Genomic DNA, 20,284 nt, shown 5'->3' with positions numbered 1-20,284 from the left:
TAATATATATATAGAATAATTTATTTAATGAATAAATTTAGTTATTTATAATCGATAATTGATTGATTAGTTAATTAGTTGTCAAGTATATGCGATCGCAATTGATTGATTGACCTACCGATCCATTGCTAGACATGTCTATACAAGTATGTGTGCTGGTGTAGGTGTATGTGGTCACAATAGGACCGGCAGTTAGTTATATATATCTATTCAAAAATGGTATTAACAACTCGGAATGACCTATCTATCGGATCCGATGTTTGTTTGTTTTCTATTGAACTAACCGTTTGTTTGATTGTTTGTTTAGGCGGCGAGTTTGCCTCTGAATACAATGGTCCGCGCGAATCGGACGGCATTGTCAAGTATATGCGATCGCAAGTGGGACCCGCTTCCCGATTGGTCGATACCAAGACCAAGAAACTGGAAGATGTACTAAACAAAGCCAAAGATGCCATAGTATTGGGTGTATTCGAAAAGGACGACTCATCAGCTGCTGACTTGCAAAAGAAATTCTTGAAAACTGCCGACAAATTGCCGGTGAATCCGTCAATTTTGTCCACTTGTTTACCTCATCCGTTGGCGACGACGCACTCGCATTGAAACAGTTTGCCGAACTCAAGGATCTGAAAGCACCCACTGTTCTGTTGGTTCGGCCGAAAGACATGAAGAATAAGTTTGAGCCGAATGTTGTCGAATACAGTGCCGCCGGCGACGACTCAACTATCGATGACTTTATTAAAACCAATTATCACGGTTTGGTCGGATTCAGGACACAAAACAATAACAACGATTTTAAGGTACGGGTGTATATGTTTGCGGATCAGATGATCACTTGATTAGTTCCAGAAATCATTCAAATATGATTTATGAGACCAATTAAGTGATTAGATATCGCTATACAGTTAGCAGTTATATCACCAAATCATTTGATAGGACTGTCCAGTAAATTAGCGATACATTTGATAGTATTTTATTAATTAAAAACTTGTTTTTTTTGTTTGTTTGTAGACACCATTAGTGGTCGTCTATTACGATGTCGACTACGTTAAGAACCCGAAGGGTACCAACTATTGGCGCAATCGGGTACTGAAAGTGGCACAAAACTATCGGGACCTGTCGTTTGCCGTATCCAATCATTTGCAATTTGCCGGTGAACTCGAGGAGTTTGGTCTGGAAGCACCCAAAGACCGGGATGCGGCTCCGGCTGTCGGCGCCCGCGATTCCAAAGGCAAAAAGTATGGACTGAAACAAAAGTTTTCGGTTGAATCGTTGGAACAGTTTGTCAAAGATTTGACTGACGGTAAACTGGAACCGTACCAGAAGTCGGAAGAAGTGCCCACCGATAACGATAGCGCTGATGTTAAGGTTGCTGTCGGCAAAAATTTCGACGATTTAGTGACCAAATCAGATCGGGATACACTGATTGAGTTTTACGCCCCGTGGTGTGGACATTGCAAAAAGTTGGCGCCAGCTTTCGATGAATTAGGTATGAGTTCCGTCCGCCCTCCCTCTCTCTAAAACGCACAGTTAGGTTACAAACATTTAACACCACCGATAGTACAGAGATTTTAATGATGAGTTTGTACTTTTTCAAGACGGGTCTGATTTTAATTATCAATGACTGATCAGTCAATACAACTGATATCTCTTTAAATTATTATTAGTTTTTCAAAAAAAAAATATATATATATTTTAATTTAATAACTTTCTATTTGTTATCTAATTGTGTTTTTATTTTTATTTGTTTACCCAATCAATCAATAGGTAAACTATTGAAGGACGAGCCGGGCGTACAAGTAGTGAAAATGGACGCCACGGCCAATGACGTTCCCGAAACGTTTGTCGTACACGGCTTTCCCACTATCTATTGGTATCCGAAGGACAAGTCCGGGCCGAAGAAATACGAAGGCGGACGAGAGGCTCAAGACTTTTTGCAATATATTGCCAAACAATCGACAAACGAATTGGCCGGTTATGACCGAAGCGGTAATAAAAAGGAGACACAAAAAGAGGAACTGTAGGCGCGAATGATTGGATCAATTGATTGATTAATTGATTGATAACTGAATTATTATTTTTTATTTAATTATTATTTAATAATATATTTTCTGTAATTTTTTTTTTAATTAATTAATTAATTATTATTATTATTGATATTATTTTTTTTTTCGTCGTCCAAACATCATATGTGCAACAAATATATGTTTTTTTTATTGATATAATTAGTAATAATTATTATTATTATATAATATATATATTTTTTCATTAATTTCTCTCTCAATTTCTCGCCTATTATTGACAACAACAACAAAACTGTCGTATCGTTTAAATTAATTAATTAATAATTTTGTTTGTTTTGTATGTTTTTTTTATAATAAAATCGGTTTTTAATTCTAATTGTTTTTAAGTATAATTTTTTATAATCAGTTTTTATATTATTTGTAGTTTTTTTTCCTAATTAACAAATAACTAAAACAAAGTTAAAAAATTCATTGTACAGTAATATACAGTACTACACAATACAGTATCAATATATAACTCTTATGTAGAAATTTAACAATAATTTTATTTTCAAATAATATTAAAATTAATTCTGTAAAATAGCTATTAATTATTATTATAAATAATTAATAAAAATTATATATACATTATAAATATATTTCATCTATATATATAATTATTTTTTTAAATAAAAAATAAATTATTATAACTAAATTGTATTTTTATTAATAAATTTTGATTACATTGATAGCATAATTATATCATACATTGATGTATATATTGATATATCATTGCAAATGTTATTATTAAATATTAAAATCAATATATCATACAATTTCTGAAATTAATATTTATATATATATATATATATATAAGTTTAATAATAATAATAATAATAAAACTTTAAATAACTAGAAATAAAAAATAATTAATTTAAATAATAATTTAAAAAAAATTAATTATAATTATAGTTTTAATTTTAATTAGAAATTTTGACTAATAAATATCGGACGCCATTTGTGTTGATTTTTTTAGAATTAATACAATCTGTTACAAACAAAATGAAAATAAATTACCGGTAATTAAAAAAAAAACATACAAACAAAAAACATTAATAATAGTAATTACAAAATTTAGTAAAAAAAACAAATTATAACAATAAAAGAAAATATTTTAGTTTTACTTTTAGTTATATATATATATATATATATATATATATATATATATATATATATATATATATATATTCTAAGAAGGAACGTCATCTAAGGCTTGATTTATTGATTCATTTATTTCCTCTTCAGTTATTTGTTTAGACAATGATATGTTAGATAACATAACAATTATTATTATAATTATTTGTAATAATAATAATAATAATGATAATACAAGTGATCCTCCAAACAATTTAGTCATTTTTTTTTTGTTGGCAATAATTTTTGTTTTTTTAGTAGTAGTTGTGTCTATCAATCAATAGTTATAATAAAAACTAATTAATTTAAATATATTAATTAATTTCTCTCTCTCTCTCTCTCTCTCTCTCTCTCTCTCTCTCTCTCTCTCTCTCTCTCTCTCTCTCTCTCTCTCTCTCTCTCTCTCTCTCTCTCTCTCTCTCTCTCTCTCTCTCTCTCTGTTAGCAAATTAAAAAATTTCTAGAGAGAAAAAAAGTTGTAAAAAAATACAYATATGTTTCGGAAATTAAGTTTTGACGCATACTATACTGTATTTTCTACACATTTACGTTTGTATATATATTTATACAATTTTGACAACAAAGTTGTGTGACACGGTTTATTAAAATATAATAAATTTATAATAATTAGTGCATTAAAAAAATATTTATTTAAAAACTGAAAATATTCAATAAAATATTTGCTAAACAATATCAAAAATATTTATTTAAATATTTATTTTTCATTATCATTTGAAGAAACGGTATATTCAATGTCACCAACAGTTTACACAAATCACTATTGAAATCATTTTTTTTTGGTGTTAGTAGTGATTCTTGTACTGACACTTGTTTTGATCTCCAATTTTTCAATGATTTTTGATGACCACCACTATTGATATGCATATATTTACAGTTTTATGTTTTAATATATTATTATATTTACGAAAAATGCTAAATATTTAATTAAATATTTTGTATGTATTTATATTTTAAATGTATATAATATTTAATTAAAATTTATTTATTTAATTAAATATATTTTCATTCACTAATAATAATACAAACATAAATTTCGAATACTATACTCAGTGTCTATTTGATAGTTTGAATCATACTAATAGCTGTCAGTATTGCAAATTAGTTTATAAAATCTATATATATATATATATTAATTAATATTACACATAATTAACATTAATATTACATTACATTAACAATAATATTAATAATATTACTGATATATATATATATAAATATATTTTGTTAAACTAATTATTTTATTTAATTAATATTAGCTATACTTATTACTTATTATTTCAAAAATTTTAATTATTTAATATTATGTTTGTTTATATGAATTCATTTAATAATTAATTATAATTATGTTATAAAATAAGCTAAATTTAATTATTATTACTATATATATTAGCATTAATTGTAAAATGCATTTGATTTATATTATATATATAAATATTAATATAACAACAATCTTATATGTTATATCCAAAAAAAACTGATTCAATGACTTTGTCTCAGATAGTTGTAAAAAAATAGACGCAAATAAATTTATATTATTTAAACATTTCTTTAACTAAATTAATAGTTATAGGTATTAATAAATGTTTTTTAAAAATATATTATATAATAAAAATTACATTTTAAACTATAAAATATAAATGAAATAATATTATATTAATTTAGATTAATTATATTAATATTTTTTATATAAAAAATAATAATATAATATTATGATAAAAAGATTAATTCATAAGCATAAATATAATCAAATTAAATTATAATAATTAAGTTTTTTTAATCAATACCTTTAATAATTAAATTATTTTTAGTTATTACAATTTAAATTTTATTAGATATAACTAAAATTTATTTATTATTTAAAAATATTTACATTATTTGTTTATATTTATATAAAAATAATTTTATTTGAAAAAATAATTTTGTATACAATTGTTTTAATAAATAATTTTATTTTAAACATTTGTTGTCCAAATACTAGGTGTAGGTATTTTTATTCGTCTAGTGTTGCTTATATTATTATTATTATTATTATTATTATTATTATTATTATTATTATTATTATTATTATTATTATTATTATTATTATTATTATCTCTATTATTTATTTTAACTGTTTTGAATACTAATGTTTGATTAACTGTTAAATTTGTAACTTGAGTTTTAACTTTAAATTTATTATAAACAATTGTAGTTAATTTTGTTAAATTAATTAATGAATAGCCGAATAAAAGACTAAACATACTACTAATAAATATGAAATATTCTAAAAACGATAATCTATAGTAAATTTCATAAATAATTGTTTGTTCTTTAGGTAATGAAATATAAAGATTATATAAATTTTTATTTTTCATATTTAGATAAAAGTTTTTGTTATTTATAAATTCGTAATAATTTTCGACACAATCAACTATATTAACACAATGTTTAATACATAATGAAGTTATATTAGAATCTYCATTATTAGCAAATAATGTTTTATTATTATTATTATTATTAAAATCATTGTTTATATAATAAGCATGATTTGGTGGATAACTTTTGTATTTAAGTAAATAATTAGTTTTCAAACAATTCCACACACAGTTAATATGTTTCATTGATTTTGTTTTTTGATTGCAGTTTTTATCATTAATTTTTAAAAAAACTTTTTTTTCCCTATATTTAATAACTGATGAATTGCCTTTAGTCAAATTTATTATAACTATATTATTGTTTTGATAAAAATCATAGTATATTTCATTACGTTCATGTAATCCCACATAAACTAGATCATTTTTAAAAATAGTTTTATTTAGTAATTTTATCCAGATAAAATAATTATATCTGCTATTGTATTTTGTAGTATACTTAGTATTGTTTTCATAGGATAATTGAGAAAATAATGTTACATAAAAAAAATGTTTATCAATAAATAATTTATAATCAATTATGTTAGTACAATAGTTAACTTTAGTGGCATAAACTGTCTTACATTGAAAAATATCATCAATATTATTAAACAATGAATATTGTTCAATAATTGCTAATCGATTAAATAGTTTGTAATTAAATTTATTTTTATCACTACTATTAACAAACTTATTGTAAATGGTTTTGTTTAATATATTTGATTTCAGCATGGCAATAGTTAAGCCAGGTAAATTAAATTGTTTAATTGGTTTAATAATTGTAGCTGTGCTAATTTCATATAAAAAATATTGTATTGTTATATCATATAAATAATAACAAAATAAAATTATTAATATAACAGTTATTATGCGATTAATTAATGTTAAATAATTCATTATTAATTTGAAACAATTTAATAGTTATTTGTATTACTTTTGTTAAAATCACTTTTTAAAAAATTAAATTTTATATAGTTTTTACTGCTTTAATAATAATAAGTTTTTTTTGCAAAATATTACAAAATGCAAAACAAAATGTTTATATTTATATTACAAAATGCCATACATTTATATATCATATAAATAAAATGGTTTATTTAATTGAATAAAAAATATATTTATATATTTATAATAACCATGAAATATGTTTACTATTTATCTATTATATAATAACTATTTTATTTGCTATTTTAGTTTGTATTGTACTTATTATTATAGATTATTTTATATTATTATTTACTATTACTTATTTATAAATTGGTTTTAAGTAATTGAAAAAAATTATATATATTTATAATAACCATTAAATATTAAACTATTTAACTATTATATAATAACTATTTTATTTGCTATTCTAGTTTGTATTGTACTTATTATTATAGATTTTTAAAAAAATATTTGTTTGAATTATGATTTCAAATTAAGTAAGTGTTTTGTTTTTTTTATAAATATTTGTTTGAATTATAATTCAAATTAAATAAGTGTTTTGGTTTTTTTTTTAAATATTTGTTTGAACCGATTGAAAATATCTACTGTTTCCTATAGTAAACTATACATTAATATATAGAATAAACATTAAATAATATTTTTTATTAAATATGTATACAAAATATACAGTATATACAGTATATATATATATAATTAATTATTTAGTATACAATATATTGATTATATACTCTGATATTTCTATAAAAATTTTATTTAGGTATTTAATATTTATTTAATCAATATTTATAAAAAAAAATATATACATATAAATAGATTAATACATATTTAAACATAGATTAGTATAGTATATAGTTCAATACTAATTGTAAATTATATTATAAGCATCCAAACAGAGAGAGAGAGTGAGAGAGAGAGATAGATAGATAGATAGATAGATAGAGAGAGAGAGAGAGAGAGAGAGAGAGAGAGAGAGAGAGAGAGAGAGAGAGAGAGAGAGAGAGAAAGATAGATAGATAGATAGAGAGAGAGAGAGAGAGAGATACGGCTCCAGCTGTCGGCGCCAGGGATTTAAAACTATGAACTGAAACATAAAGTTTTCGGTCGACGCGTTGGTGGCAACAGTTTGTCACAACAAAAAAAAAAAGATTTGACGGCTCCGGTGGTAAACAACTCGAAAACTTTAGGAACCAGAAATCAGGAAGAATGCAGTTATTCACCGACGCTTAAGGGTTGTTGTTGTTGTTGTTGTCAAAAATAAAAAATTATTTTTGACGACAATTTAGTGGCCAAATCAGGATTAAGGACACACACACACACACACACACACTGATCAAGTTTTCAGATCCACCCGAGTTGGGTGTGGGCCAGCAAATCGGTGTGTGTGTGTTTGGCCACTGGCCATCATCTTCCGAAGTTCAAGTGTGATGACAAAATTGATTGAGATTTATGGCTATATTTTAGTGATGATTACCGGTATATTAGTACCGAAACAATAACCAATAGAAATAATTTGGTAATAAATAAATACAATCATTGACTTGAAAAACAATAATCAATTGATAGGACAGACAGTTTGTTAATTACTGGTCAACACCGTTGCCGCTGATGATAACCAGATGATCATTACTACTACTACTACTAAACACGTTTTGGTGGCCACTATCGCCGATAAAGCAAATATATGATGCGATTTAATTAGATATGAATTTATTTTACGGTAATTACAAAAACAAATATTTATGAATTTAATTGATATGTTTTGCTGCTGTTGTTGTTGTTGTTGTTTGCGGTAATCCAGAGATCACTGAATCAATCAATCAATCAATTGGTCTGAAAGTCTTTCATCTGAAAGGCTGTGATCTCTGACTGGATTCTTGAAGTCTTTCCATCGATTAGTTCGTTAATAAATTTCAATTTATTTAGCAAATGGTTGGCCTCATTGTCACAGTTGACGATAGACTTTGTTGTTGTTGTCGTCGTCGACATTGTCTTCAGTTTCTTCGCTGTCTGCGAGTCCGTTGGCGCCGATGGAGACGTCAAAGCCGAAGATTGTTTAGCAATTGTTTCTCTGTTTTCGACCAAACTTTTCATCGAATTCAATATCTCTTCGCCTTTCGATACGTCGCTAATCTGTTCCCAGAAGTGATTTCTGTCGTACAGATCGGCAACCAATTGATGAACGACTTGCAGTAGCTGTGGATCTCGCGGGTCAAGTGCCGGAAATCGGCGGCCGTTAGCTTTGATAGTACTGCCACCACTGCTGCCGTCATTATCGGTAGTGTCGGCGACGGACTGCTGTTTGTGACAAACAGTGTCTATTGTCTGGTCTTCAGTCGCCTCTACCGCTGTCGCCGCTGTAGTTGTTTTGTCGTCAATTATCGGCACTTTTTCTTTGCCGCTGCTGTTGTTGTTGTCGTTGTCTACCACTTCTTCTTCTTCTTCCTCTTCTTCAGTGTTCACTACCAACTGATTATTGACTGTCACTTCAGTTGTTGTCGTTGTCGTCGGCTTTTTGATGGTCAGGTCTTGCGGTTCAGTCTGAAAGCTATCGTTCATCAGCTGTGTATCGCTAGCGATGTTGTTGTCATCATCTGATCCGTTCATCTTTATAGTAGTGATGATAATGTTGTCTTCCTCCTCCTCTCTCTCTCTCTCTCTCGCGTCTAAAATTGGGAACCGTTTGTCTATAAGTGATGTCTATTGTCTTGAAGTCTACAAAACAAATATGTTTTTATTGTGCGCTTCACTGACTGATTGAATCATAACTGAATAAAAACATAATCGTATTTATAGTTTTTTGTTACTTTTTCTAGTTATATATACTATATAGTTAAACAGTTAAAACATTGTAGTATAAAAAAGTACCAAATTTTTGTTGATAACAAACCGTAGTTTTTTTTTGTTTAGTTGTTATTATTGATGTTTACTATCATATGTTGTATTGAATGCTCTTATAGAGTGAGAGTCTATACAATAGAGTTATTTTTATGGGGTTTGGATTCGGGTATAGGTTTGCTATTAATTACCATAATATGGATTTAATTAAATTAGTTATTAATTGTATTTTATATATAAATAAATAATAAATATATATATTATATAAATTATGTTAAGATTATTAGAAAATTTTAATTATTTAATATTTTTATTTATTAAATTTAATTTTTTTTAAATCTGTTTTAATTAAAACACATACTAAAAAACCAAACCGTTTTTTTAATTAATACACAAATGTGTTGTGACTCTAATCTATTATAAATAGCGTCTAATGTTTTGAAACTTTATTTATTTATTAATTTTATTTTTACATTGAATTACATATGAATTAAACTAAATTAATAGCAAAACATATGATTAGTTTTATTAGTAAATAAAATATTTATTGTTTCGTTTTATTTAAAAAAAAAAAATATTATTTAAACTGTTTTTTTTGACAATCAATTGATCCATACATTTGAACGGACAGTTAGTTTTTGAAGAAAAAATAAAATGGTTTTCCGTATTGTCTATCGGCTTATCTACGGCTTTATCGGCAACGATCGGGTGGTCGAACGGTTAGCCCAGTCAACAATTATTCGCCGATCGGCACAATTGACTGCCCGTTGGCTGACCAGAGGTCGACAGGCAGTCGAAGATAGTATTGGCGGAGATGTCCGCAACAAACAAGAAGTTATCGATGATCTCAGACGACGGACAGCTAACGATACGGGAATTTTTGGCCGATTTGTCCATCGATTTCGACGCGAACTTAAAGACCAGTTTACCGAAGCAAAGGAAGAGTTGGGTCAGAGAAGACATAGAAGATAACAGACAGACAGTCATCGATTGATAGACAGATAGGATGGGTTGGTATCGGTTATTATCGGTGATTGTGTCCAATCACTGATAGTTTTTTTTGTGGACAACTCTAACTAATCGTTTTATTGGTTTTTTTCGGGACATTTTTGTTAGACATTTATTGCTATAATTATTAGTTATTTATATACTAAAATAAACTATAGTTTTATTTATTATTATTATTATTATAATTATCTGTATATTTAATATGATATCAAATTAAATAGTTTATTACATTATATATTCTAGTATTTATTATAAATGGTATTTAAAAAAATAAAAAATAATATAATTGTATAATAAATAATAATAATAATTGTTAAGAAAATATAATAAATTAATTAATATTTGCCAATTAAATCCTGTTATTAAAAAAAATATTTAGTTAATTATTTATTAACTATAGTTTTATTTATTATTATTATTATTATTATTATTATTATATCAATTAAATAGATTATTACTATATTCTAGTATTTATTATAAAAGGTATTTAAAAAAAAATAATTGTATAATAAATATTAATAATAAAAATAATAATATTTGTTAAGAAAATATAATAAATGAGTTATATTTAATTAAATCAGTTATAATAAATATAGTTAATTATACTATACTTATTAAGTAGTTATGGTTAATAATTAATTAATTAGACAATCAGTTAATATATACTGTAAATGATATACCGGTATATATAAAAAATATATAATATCTTTTATAATAAAACTTTTAAAAATTATATAATAACTAAATTTTGTTAATTATTATTTAAATTGTAAATTATTAACTTAATTCAATGATTATTAGATTAACGGCAAATATTATAAAGATTTTTATTATTTAAAAAAAAATATCATTTTTATAACAAATGTATGTTTATAATGGATTTATTATCACAGAATTGTATAACAAAAAAATTAACTATTATTAATAATTAAATTAATTAATTAATATTTTAAAACTACATATTAAATTTAAATCATTTTTTATAAATTAATAAAATTAAAATTTCAATAAAATTATATCATAACAAATCAATGTTATAAAATTATAACAGCAAAACAATTAAAATTAATATATTTAAAATAAAATAAAATTATATAATAATAATATTAATGAAATTTTTTATGAATTTAGTTATTTATAATGAAGTGATTGATTAGTTAATTAGTAGTTTTGTTGTGTTGTGTTGTGTTGTGTTTCTGGTCATACAATTTGATTGATAGATAATAACAGTATATTAGCGGTAATAAAAAACATATGATATAAAAACTTTTTGTTGTTATATTAAATGACATATTTTAAATATTAAATATTAAAAACTACTAATAATTGATGGCTATGTATCGCGTCTTATTGAATTGGATATAATAAGCCACCAAATCTTCCATCATTTGTGGGGCAATGGTCGGCCAAACCAAACCAAAAGCGTATTCTTTACGATTGGACTCAACATCTGATAATAATAATAATAATAATAATAATAATAATTAGTTTGATTACAGAGAGAGAGAGAGAGAGAGAGAGAAAAGAGAGTCTTTCCATCGATTAGTTCGTTAATAAATTTCAATTTGTTTAGCAAATGGTTGGCCTCATTGTCACAGTTGACGATAGACTTTGTTGTCATTGTTGTCGTCGATATTGTCTTCAGTTTCTTCGCTGTCTGCGAGTCCGTTGGCGCCGATCGGACGTCGCCGAAATGATTTCTGTTAGCAATTATGGTAGTACTGTTTTAACACCACCACCGCTGCCATCGCCATCATTATCATCGGTAGTGTCGGCGACGGACTGCTGTTTGTGACACACATTGTCTATTGTCTGATCTTCAGCCGCCGCTGCTTTAGTTGCCTTCCGATACATCGCCAATCTGTTCCCCAAAATTGATTTCTGTCGTACAGATCGGCAACCAATTGATGAACGACTTGCAGTAGCTGTGAATCTCGCGGGTCAAGTGCTGGCAATCGGCGGCCGTTAGCTTTGGWAGTACTGCCACTAACACCACCACCGCTGCCGTCGTCATCATTATCATCGGTAGTGTCGGCGACGGATTGCTGTTTGTGACACACATTGTCTATTGTCTGATCTTCAGCAGCCAATTATCATAACTTCTGGTAACAGATTAGCGATGTATCGAAAGGAGAGGAGATATTGAATTCGATGAAAAGTTTGGTCGAAAACAGAGAAACAATTGCTAAACAATCTTCGGCTTTGACGTCTCCATCGGCGCCAACGGACTCGCAGACAGCGAAGAAACTGAAGACAATGTCGACGACGACAACAATGACAACAAAGTCTATCGTCACTACTGTGACAATGAGGCCAACCATTTGCTAAACAAATTGAAATTTATTAACGAAACTAATGGTAACTTACTATTAATGTCCGCCGACTTGAATTCGTTGAATGCCATATCTTGGACTTCGGCTCTTAATTCTTCGAAAGTTAATTGTTGAGCAGTCGGACGCACCACTTGGTTAGCGATGTTTTGGTCGAAATGTTTAGCTAGTGTTTTATACCTCTTTGAGGCCGAACTGATCCGCGCCGTATTGCCGTACTGTTGTCCGTACGGCACGCGCAGCTTAACCGGCGGCCTGTTGTCCAGATCATTGACTATCGGTTCTGGTAAACCATTGGCGGCCAACTGATACCTCGGGTACTCAAATACTGAGTAGTGGTAGGACATGGTCTAGTGATGTCCTCTCTCTCGCGTCTAAACTTGGGAACCGTTTGTCTGTAAATGATGTCTATTGTCTTCAAGTCTATAAAATAAATTATAATATAAACTGTTTTTTTTGACAATCAATTGATCCATACATTTGATATCTATCTATCTATCTATCGCAGACACCCGATACCAACCACCAATTGGCCACACAATGGGTCGCCGATCGGCTCGCTGTTATCGCTATTGCAAAAACAAACCGTACCCGAAGTCCCGCTTTTGCCGGGGAGTACCCGACGCTAAGATTCGTAAATTTGATTTGGGCCGCAAATAAGCCGAGGTCCGCGACTACCCGCTATGCGTACACTTGTTGTCCAACAAGTTCGAGCAGATCAGCTCCGAAGCTCTATAGAGGCCGCGTGCGGTATGGCTCAGATTGGCGGCTGCGGCGGGTATTGGTTAACAACCAAACAAGCGGTTATCTAATGATGTCAATCGATTGACAGACGTAACGGAAAATGTTGGCTAATTTGTCGGTTAATTTCTGACCAGTTTTACCGAAGAAAACATAAAAATGGTTTGTATTGTGCGCTTCACTGACTGACTGATTGATTGATTGATTGAATCACAACTAGAATGAAAAAAACATAACGTATTTATTGTTAATTATTCTATAAATTTATTTGAATATCTAGTTTTGGTACTTTTTCTAGTTATAGATCTATATAGGTAAAACAGTTAAAACAATTTAGTATAAAAAAGTACCAAATTAATTGTTGGCAAATCGCGTATTATTTTTTGTTGGTTAATATTGTTGTAATTTTTTTTATCTTATGTTGTATTGAATGCTATTATAGAGTGAGAGTCTATACAATAGAGTTACTATTCAGGGTTTGGATTTGGGTTTAGGTTTGCTATTAATTACCATTATTTGGATTTAATTAAATTAGTTATTAATTGTATTTTATATATAAATAAATAATATATATATATATATATTATATAAATTATGTTAAGATTATTAGAAAATTTTAATTATTTAATATTTTTATTTATTAAATTTAATTTTAATAAACAGTATTAATTAAAACAAATACTAAAAAACCAAACCGTTTATCAAAATACACAAATGTGTTGCGACTCTAATCTAATAGAGTTTTGAAACTTTATTTATTTATTTTATTTTATTTTTTACATTGAATTACATATGAATTAAACTAAATTAATAGCAAAACATTTTATTAGTTTTATTAGTAAATAAAATATTTATTGTTTTGTTTTGTTTTGTTTTTTGAAGATTTAATTATTATATAAACTTTTTTTTGTTTTTTAACAATCAATTTATTCATACATTTGATATCTATCTATCGCAGACCCGATACTCTATCGACCGGACACAATGGGTCGCCGACCGGCTCGCTGTTATCGCTATTGCAAAAACAAACCGTACCCGAAGTCCCGCTTTTGCCGGGGAGTACCCGACGCTAAGATCCGTATATTTGATTTGGGCCGCAAAAAGCCGATGTCCGCGACTTTCCCTTATGCGTCCACTTGTTGTCCAACGAGTTCGAGCAGATCAGTTCCGAAGCGCTAGAGGCCGGCCGTATTTGTTGTAACAAATATTTGGTCAAAACGTGCGGCAGACGGGAATGCGCGGTGCTTTCGATAAACCCTTGGGCACTGTCGCTCGTGTAGACATTGGCCAGCCGTTGATATCGGTACGCGTCCGCGAACAACTTAAGGACAATGTTATTGAGGCACTCCGACGGTCAAAGTTCAAGTTTCCCGGCCGACAGAAGATTGCCGTATCGAAGAAGTGGGGTTTTACTAAGTGGTCTCAGGAGGACTACCGGGAAATGGTTGCCGACGGCCGACTACAACCCAACGGTATTACCTGTCAGTACTTTCCCAATAAGGGTCCGTTCGCTCGTTGGGTTAAGATTCAGGAGAAGCTACGCAACGATGATTAGAGACCCGATAAGAGAGAGAGTTAGAGGACATCCCGATCAGGACATCGGATCAATTGGTGTGTATGAAGACTACTACCACTTCTTTAATGACAATTAATATTTCGTATAATTAAAAATAAAATTTTTTGATTTCTATCTCTCATTATTTGTATTCAAAATTTTTTTAATTGAAATTTTGATTTATTAATTGATTGATTGATTTGAATTTAATTGAAAGTTTATAATTTTTTATATATAAAATAATTTATTTTATTTAATGAATTAATTTATAATGAATTGATTTAATAATTAATTGTGTTTTTCTGGTCATACAATTTGATTGATAGATAGATAATAACAGTATATTAACTGTAATAAAAACATATGATATAAAACTTTTGTTGCTGTTATATTAAATACATATATATCCAGTAAATCGGTGACTGTGTGTGTGTGTGTGTGTGTGTGTGTGTGTGTGTGTGTGTGTGTGATTAGTGATTAGTGATTACCGATTTATTTACCGAAACAAAATGTGATATAAAACAAAAATTTGGTAATAAATAAATACAATCATTGACTTGAAAAATAAAATAATCAATTGATAGGACAGACAGTTAGTTAGTGGTCAACACAGTTACTGCCGATGACAGTATTACTACTACTACTAACACCCGTTTTGGTGGCCACTATCGGCCATAAATCAAATATATGATACGATTACTTAATATGAATTACGATTTACGGTAATTGATATGCTTTGCTGTTGTTGTTGTTGTTGTTGTTGTTTGCGGTAATCCAGAGATCACTGAATCAATTGGTCTGAAAGTCTTTCATCTGAAAGGCAGTGATCTCTGACTGGATTCTTGAAGTCTTTCCATCGATTAGTTCATTAATAAATTTTAATTTATTTAGCAAATGGTTGGCCTCATTGTCACAGTAGTGACGATAGACTTTGTTGTCATTGTTGTCGTCGACGACATTGTCTTCAGTTTCTTCGCTGTCTGCGAGTCCTCTGTCGGCGATGGAGACCTCAAAACCGAAGATTGTTTAGCAATTGTTTCTCTGTTTTCGACCAAACTTTTCATTGAATTCAATATCTCTTCGCCTTTCGATACATCGCTAATCTGTTCCCAGAAGTGATTTCTGTCGTACAGATCGGCAACCAATTGATGAACGACTTGCAGTAGCTGTGGATCTCGCGGGTCAAGTGCTGGCAATTGGCAGCCGTTAGCTTTGGTAGTACTGCCACCACTGACACCGTCATCATCGGTAGTGTCGGTGATGGACTGCTGTTTGTGACAAACAGTGTCTATTGTCTGGTCTTCAGTCGCCTCTACCGCTGTAGTTGTTTTGTCGCCAATTATCGACACTTTTTCTTTGCCACTGCTGTTGTTGTTGTCGTTGTCTACCACTTCTTCTTCTTCATCTTCTTCAGTGTTCACTACCAACTGATTATTGACTGTCACTTCAGTTGTTGTCGTTGTCGTCGGCTTTTTGATGGTCAGGTCTTGCGGTTCAGTCTGAAAGCTATCGTTCATCAGCTGTGTATCGCTAGCGATGTTGTCATCATCTGATCCGTTCATCTTTATAGTAGTGATGTTAATGATATGGATGTCCTCCTCCTCTCTCTCGCGTCTAAAATTGGGAACCGTTTGTCTGTAAGTGATGTCTATTGTCTTAAGTCTACAAAACAAATATGTTTTTATTGTGCGCTTCACTACTGACTGAATCACAACTGAATAAAAACATAATTTTATTTCTAGTTTTGGGTACTTTTTCTAGTTATGTAGACTATATAGTTAAACAGTTAAAACTTTGTAGTATAAAAAAGTACCAAATTTTTTGTTGTTGTTATTATTGATGTTTACTATCATATGTTGTATTGAATGCTATTATAGAGATGTCTATACAATAGAGTTATTTTTTTTGGGTTTGGATTCGGGTATAGGTTTGCTATTAATTACCATAATTTGGATTTAATTAAATTAGTTATTAATTGTTTTATATATATATTCAATAAATAATTAATATATATAATTTTATATTATAATAAGTTTATTAGAAAAAATTAATTGATAAGTATTTTTATTTTTTTAAAACTGTTTTTAATTGAAACACATACTTAAAAACCAAACCGTTTTTCCCAATACACAAATGTGTTGTTAGTCTAATCTAAAATTTAGATTCTAAATAGAGTCTAATATTTTGAAACTTTATTTATTAATTATTTTTACATTGAATTACATTATAATTAAACTAAATTAATAGCAAAACATATGATTAGTTTTATTAGTAAATAAAATATTTATTGTTTTGTTTTTTTTTTGAAGATTTAATTATAATATAAACTGTTTTTTTGACAATCAATTGATCCATACATTTGAACGGACAGTTAGTTTTTGAAGAAAAAATAAAATGGTTTTCCGTATTGTCTATCGGGTTATCTACGGCTTTATCGGTAACGATCGAGTGGTCGAACGGTTAGCCCAGTCGTCAATTATTCGCCGATCGGCACAATTGACTTCCCGTTGGCTGACCAGAGGTCGACAGGCAGTCGAAGACAGTATCGGCGGAGATGTCCGCAACAAACAAGAAGTTATCGATGATCTCAGATGACGGACAGCTGACAAAACGGGAATTTTTGGCCGATTTGTTCAGCGATTTTGACGCGAACTTAAAGACCAGTTTACCGAAGCAAAGGAAGAGTTGGGTCAGAGAAGACATAGAAGATAACAGACAGACAGACACCGATTAGATAGGATAGGATGGGTTGGTATCGGTTGTATCGGTGATTGTGTCCAATCACTGATAGTTTTTTTTGTGGACAACTTTACTAATTGTTTGATTGGTTTTTTTTCGGGTCATTTTTGTTTTGACATTTATTGCTATAATTATTAGTTAATTATATACTAAAATAAACTATAGTTTTATTTAATTATTATTATTATTATCTGTATATTTAATATGATTTCAAATTAAATAGATTATTACATTATATATTCTAGTATTTATTATAAATTGTATTAAAAAAAATAAAAAATAATATAATTGTATAATAAATAATAATAATAATATTTGTTAAGAAAATATGATAAATAAATTAATATTTGCTAATTAAATTCTGTTATAAAAAAATTATTTTATTTAACTTATATATAAATTTATAATTATAATATATAATAGTAGAAAATATAAATATTTATTATAAAACAAAATTTTAATAACTAATTATATATTTTCGATAAAATAATAATACAGTAATTTTTTTTTAATAACAGATAGTTAGTTGTATTTGTATTTCAAATGTCTGGCAAAAAAAATCTATTATTAAATTATATATATTAATAATTTATAACAAACTTAAATAGAAAAAATATTTATATTATATATATATATATTATTGAACAAAAATGTTTTAAACAATATAATATTTATTTGCTAATAAAGTTTTATCCAAATTTTTTTTTTGATCAATATATTTAAATATAATCTATAAAAATGTTTGATATTTATATTTATGTAATATAGGAATGTAATGTATTTATTTTAATTATTTAAATATAATAGAAATACATTATACTAAACAAAAATCAATAACAATTTTATAGTATATTATTATATTAATATAAGTTAGATATATATATATAAAAAAAAACATTTATTTTTGTCTTATATTATTTAAATTATCTAAGATTATGTCTAGACTCTAGACTATATTATACAGTAATATAATGTCAATTAATAATAAATGTTTTTTACCTGTATATTAAATAATACATTTAATTTAATACATATTAATACATGATATTAAATTTTTAAACAAAATGTTTAGTTCACTAATTAGACAATAAAAATGTTAATTTTAAAAAGAAAAAAGTTAAACAATAATAATAATACTATATAAATATAAAAATTAATATAATTATTTTAATTATATATCAATTAAAAACAATATGAATACAATAGATACCAGTATTTAATTAATTTACGGTAAGCAATATAAGATAGATTATAGTTTAATGGATTTTATTTATAGTAAAAATGTTTTATAATTTTAGTTAAATTATAGAAAATAACCGTTTTTTCTTACTATAAAAATTGTTTTTTTTAAATAAGTTTTGAAATCAAAAATATTTTATTAAAGTCAATTAGATTACATAACATTTAATTAGTCTAATAGTAACAATTTTTATAGTATTTTATTATATTAATATAAGTTAGATATATATAATAATTTCAATTAAAATGTATAAAACCTGTATATTGAATAATACATTAAAAAAAACAATATCACAATTATATATATATATATATATATCAGTATATATATATATAACCTTATATATAAATTATATAATAATTTAATTAATATATAAATGAAAATTTATGTGTTCACCGGAATTAAAATATAAATAATAATAATTATTGCAATAATAATAATATTAATTATAATAATAAAAATTATTATAAACGAATTAGAAAACAAAATAACAAACAAATTGTTAATAAAATGAAAAAACAAAAAAAAATTTTTTTAAAAAAATGAAATTAAACAAAAAGTGTGTCCATATTTAGGGACTATAAATTAGTGATTACCGGTATATTTACCGAAAACAAAAAACAAACAAAAAAATGAGAAAAAAACAATAATTTGATAATAAATAAATACAATTAATTGATAGGATAGACAGTTAGTTAGTGGTCAACACCGTTGCCGCCGACTGATAACCATATGATCAGTACTACTACTACTACTACTACTACTACTACTAACACCCGTTTTGGTGGCCACTATCGGCGAAAAAACAAACAAATATATGATGCGATTAATTAGATATGATATTTAAATTTACGGTAATTACAAAAACAAATATTTATGAATTTAATTGATATGTTTTGCTGTTGTTGTTTGCGGTAATCCTTAGAGATCACTGAATCAATCAATCAATCAATTGGCGTCTCAGTAGTTGTCGGCAATGAACTCATACTTCTTGAGAGTGATGTATCGGTTTCGCCATTCACCGAGATTCTGGTCGTTGGGCTTCACCAGTGGCCAGGCGTCCTCAAAGGCCATACCCTTTTGATGGGACGGAACATCTGATAATAATAATAATAGACATTAGTTTTTGTTAAACGAAGAGAGAGAGAGAGAGAGAGAGAGAGAGAGAGAGAGAGAGAGAGAGAGATCCCGTCCCGAAAAAAAACTATATGCCGGCCCGTATCTGTTGTAACAAATATTTGGTCAAAACGTGCGGCAAAGATGATGCCTTTCACATACACGGGT

At 27.6% G+C, this 20,284-nt stretch overlaps 3 protein-coding genes and 2 pseudogenes across 3 annotated transcripts in view; 3 read left to right on the top strand and 2 right to left on the bottom strand.

Annotated features, from left to right (window-relative positions):
* Nucleotides 1–216: 216 nt before the first annotated feature.
* Nucleotides 217–2,041, top strand: LOC128956570 (protein disulfide-isomerase A3-like; annotated as a pseudogene).
* Nucleotides 2,042–9,922: 7,881 nt separating this feature from the next.
* On the top strand, nt 9,923–10,499 carry LOC128956646 (uncharacterized). Its single transcript, XM_054302365.1, has one exon. It carries the CDS (start codon nt 10,042–10,044, stop codon nt 10,357–10,359), a length of 318 nt encoding a protein of 105 aa, XP_054158340.1. The 5' UTR covers nt 9,923–10,041; the 3' UTR covers nt 10,360–10,499.
* Nucleotides 10,500–11,571: 1,072 nt separating this feature from the next.
* LOC128956648 (uncharacterized) lies at nt 11,572–13,697 on the bottom strand. Its single transcript, XM_054302367.1, has 3 exons — nt 13,204–13,697; nt 12,763–13,148; nt 11,572–11,845 (listed from the first exon to the last, which is right to left on the bottom strand). Exons 2-3 carry the CDS (start codon nt 13,070–13,072, stop codon nt 11,715–11,717), a joined length of 441 nt encoding a protein of 146 aa, XP_054158342.1. The 5' UTR covers nt 13,073–13,148; nt 13,204–13,697; the 3' UTR covers nt 11,572–11,714.
* Nucleotides 13,698–14,428: 731 nt separating this feature from the next.
* LOC128956650 (60S ribosomal protein L10-like) overlaps nt 14,429–20,284 on the top strand; it is a 6,266-nt pseudogene continuing 410 nt past the window's right edge.
* The window catches only part of LOC128956649 (uncharacterized), a 1,773-nt gene continuing 1,054 nt past the window's right edge, over nt 19,566–20,284 (bottom strand). The window contains exon 2 of the mRNA XM_054302368.1: nt 19,566–20,097. Within this exon, the coding sequence (XP_054158343.1) occupies nt 19,961–20,097 (137 nt within the window). The 3' untranslated portion in view covers nt 19,566–19,960. The remainder of the gene's footprint in view (nt 20,098–20,284) is intronic.

This window comes from Oppia nitens, unplaced genomic scaffold (assembly GCF_028296485.1).
Source record: "Oppia nitens isolate AA-2021 unplaced genomic scaffold, nextdenovo-longstitch-racon4-pilon3 scaffold31_pilon_pilon_pilon, whole genome shotgun sequence".
In the NCBI taxonomy this organism is placed as follows: Eukaryota; Metazoa; Arthropoda; class Arachnida; order Sarcoptiformes; family Oppiidae; genus Oppia; species Oppia nitens.
This window is presented reverse-complemented; position numbering and strand designations above follow the sequence as displayed.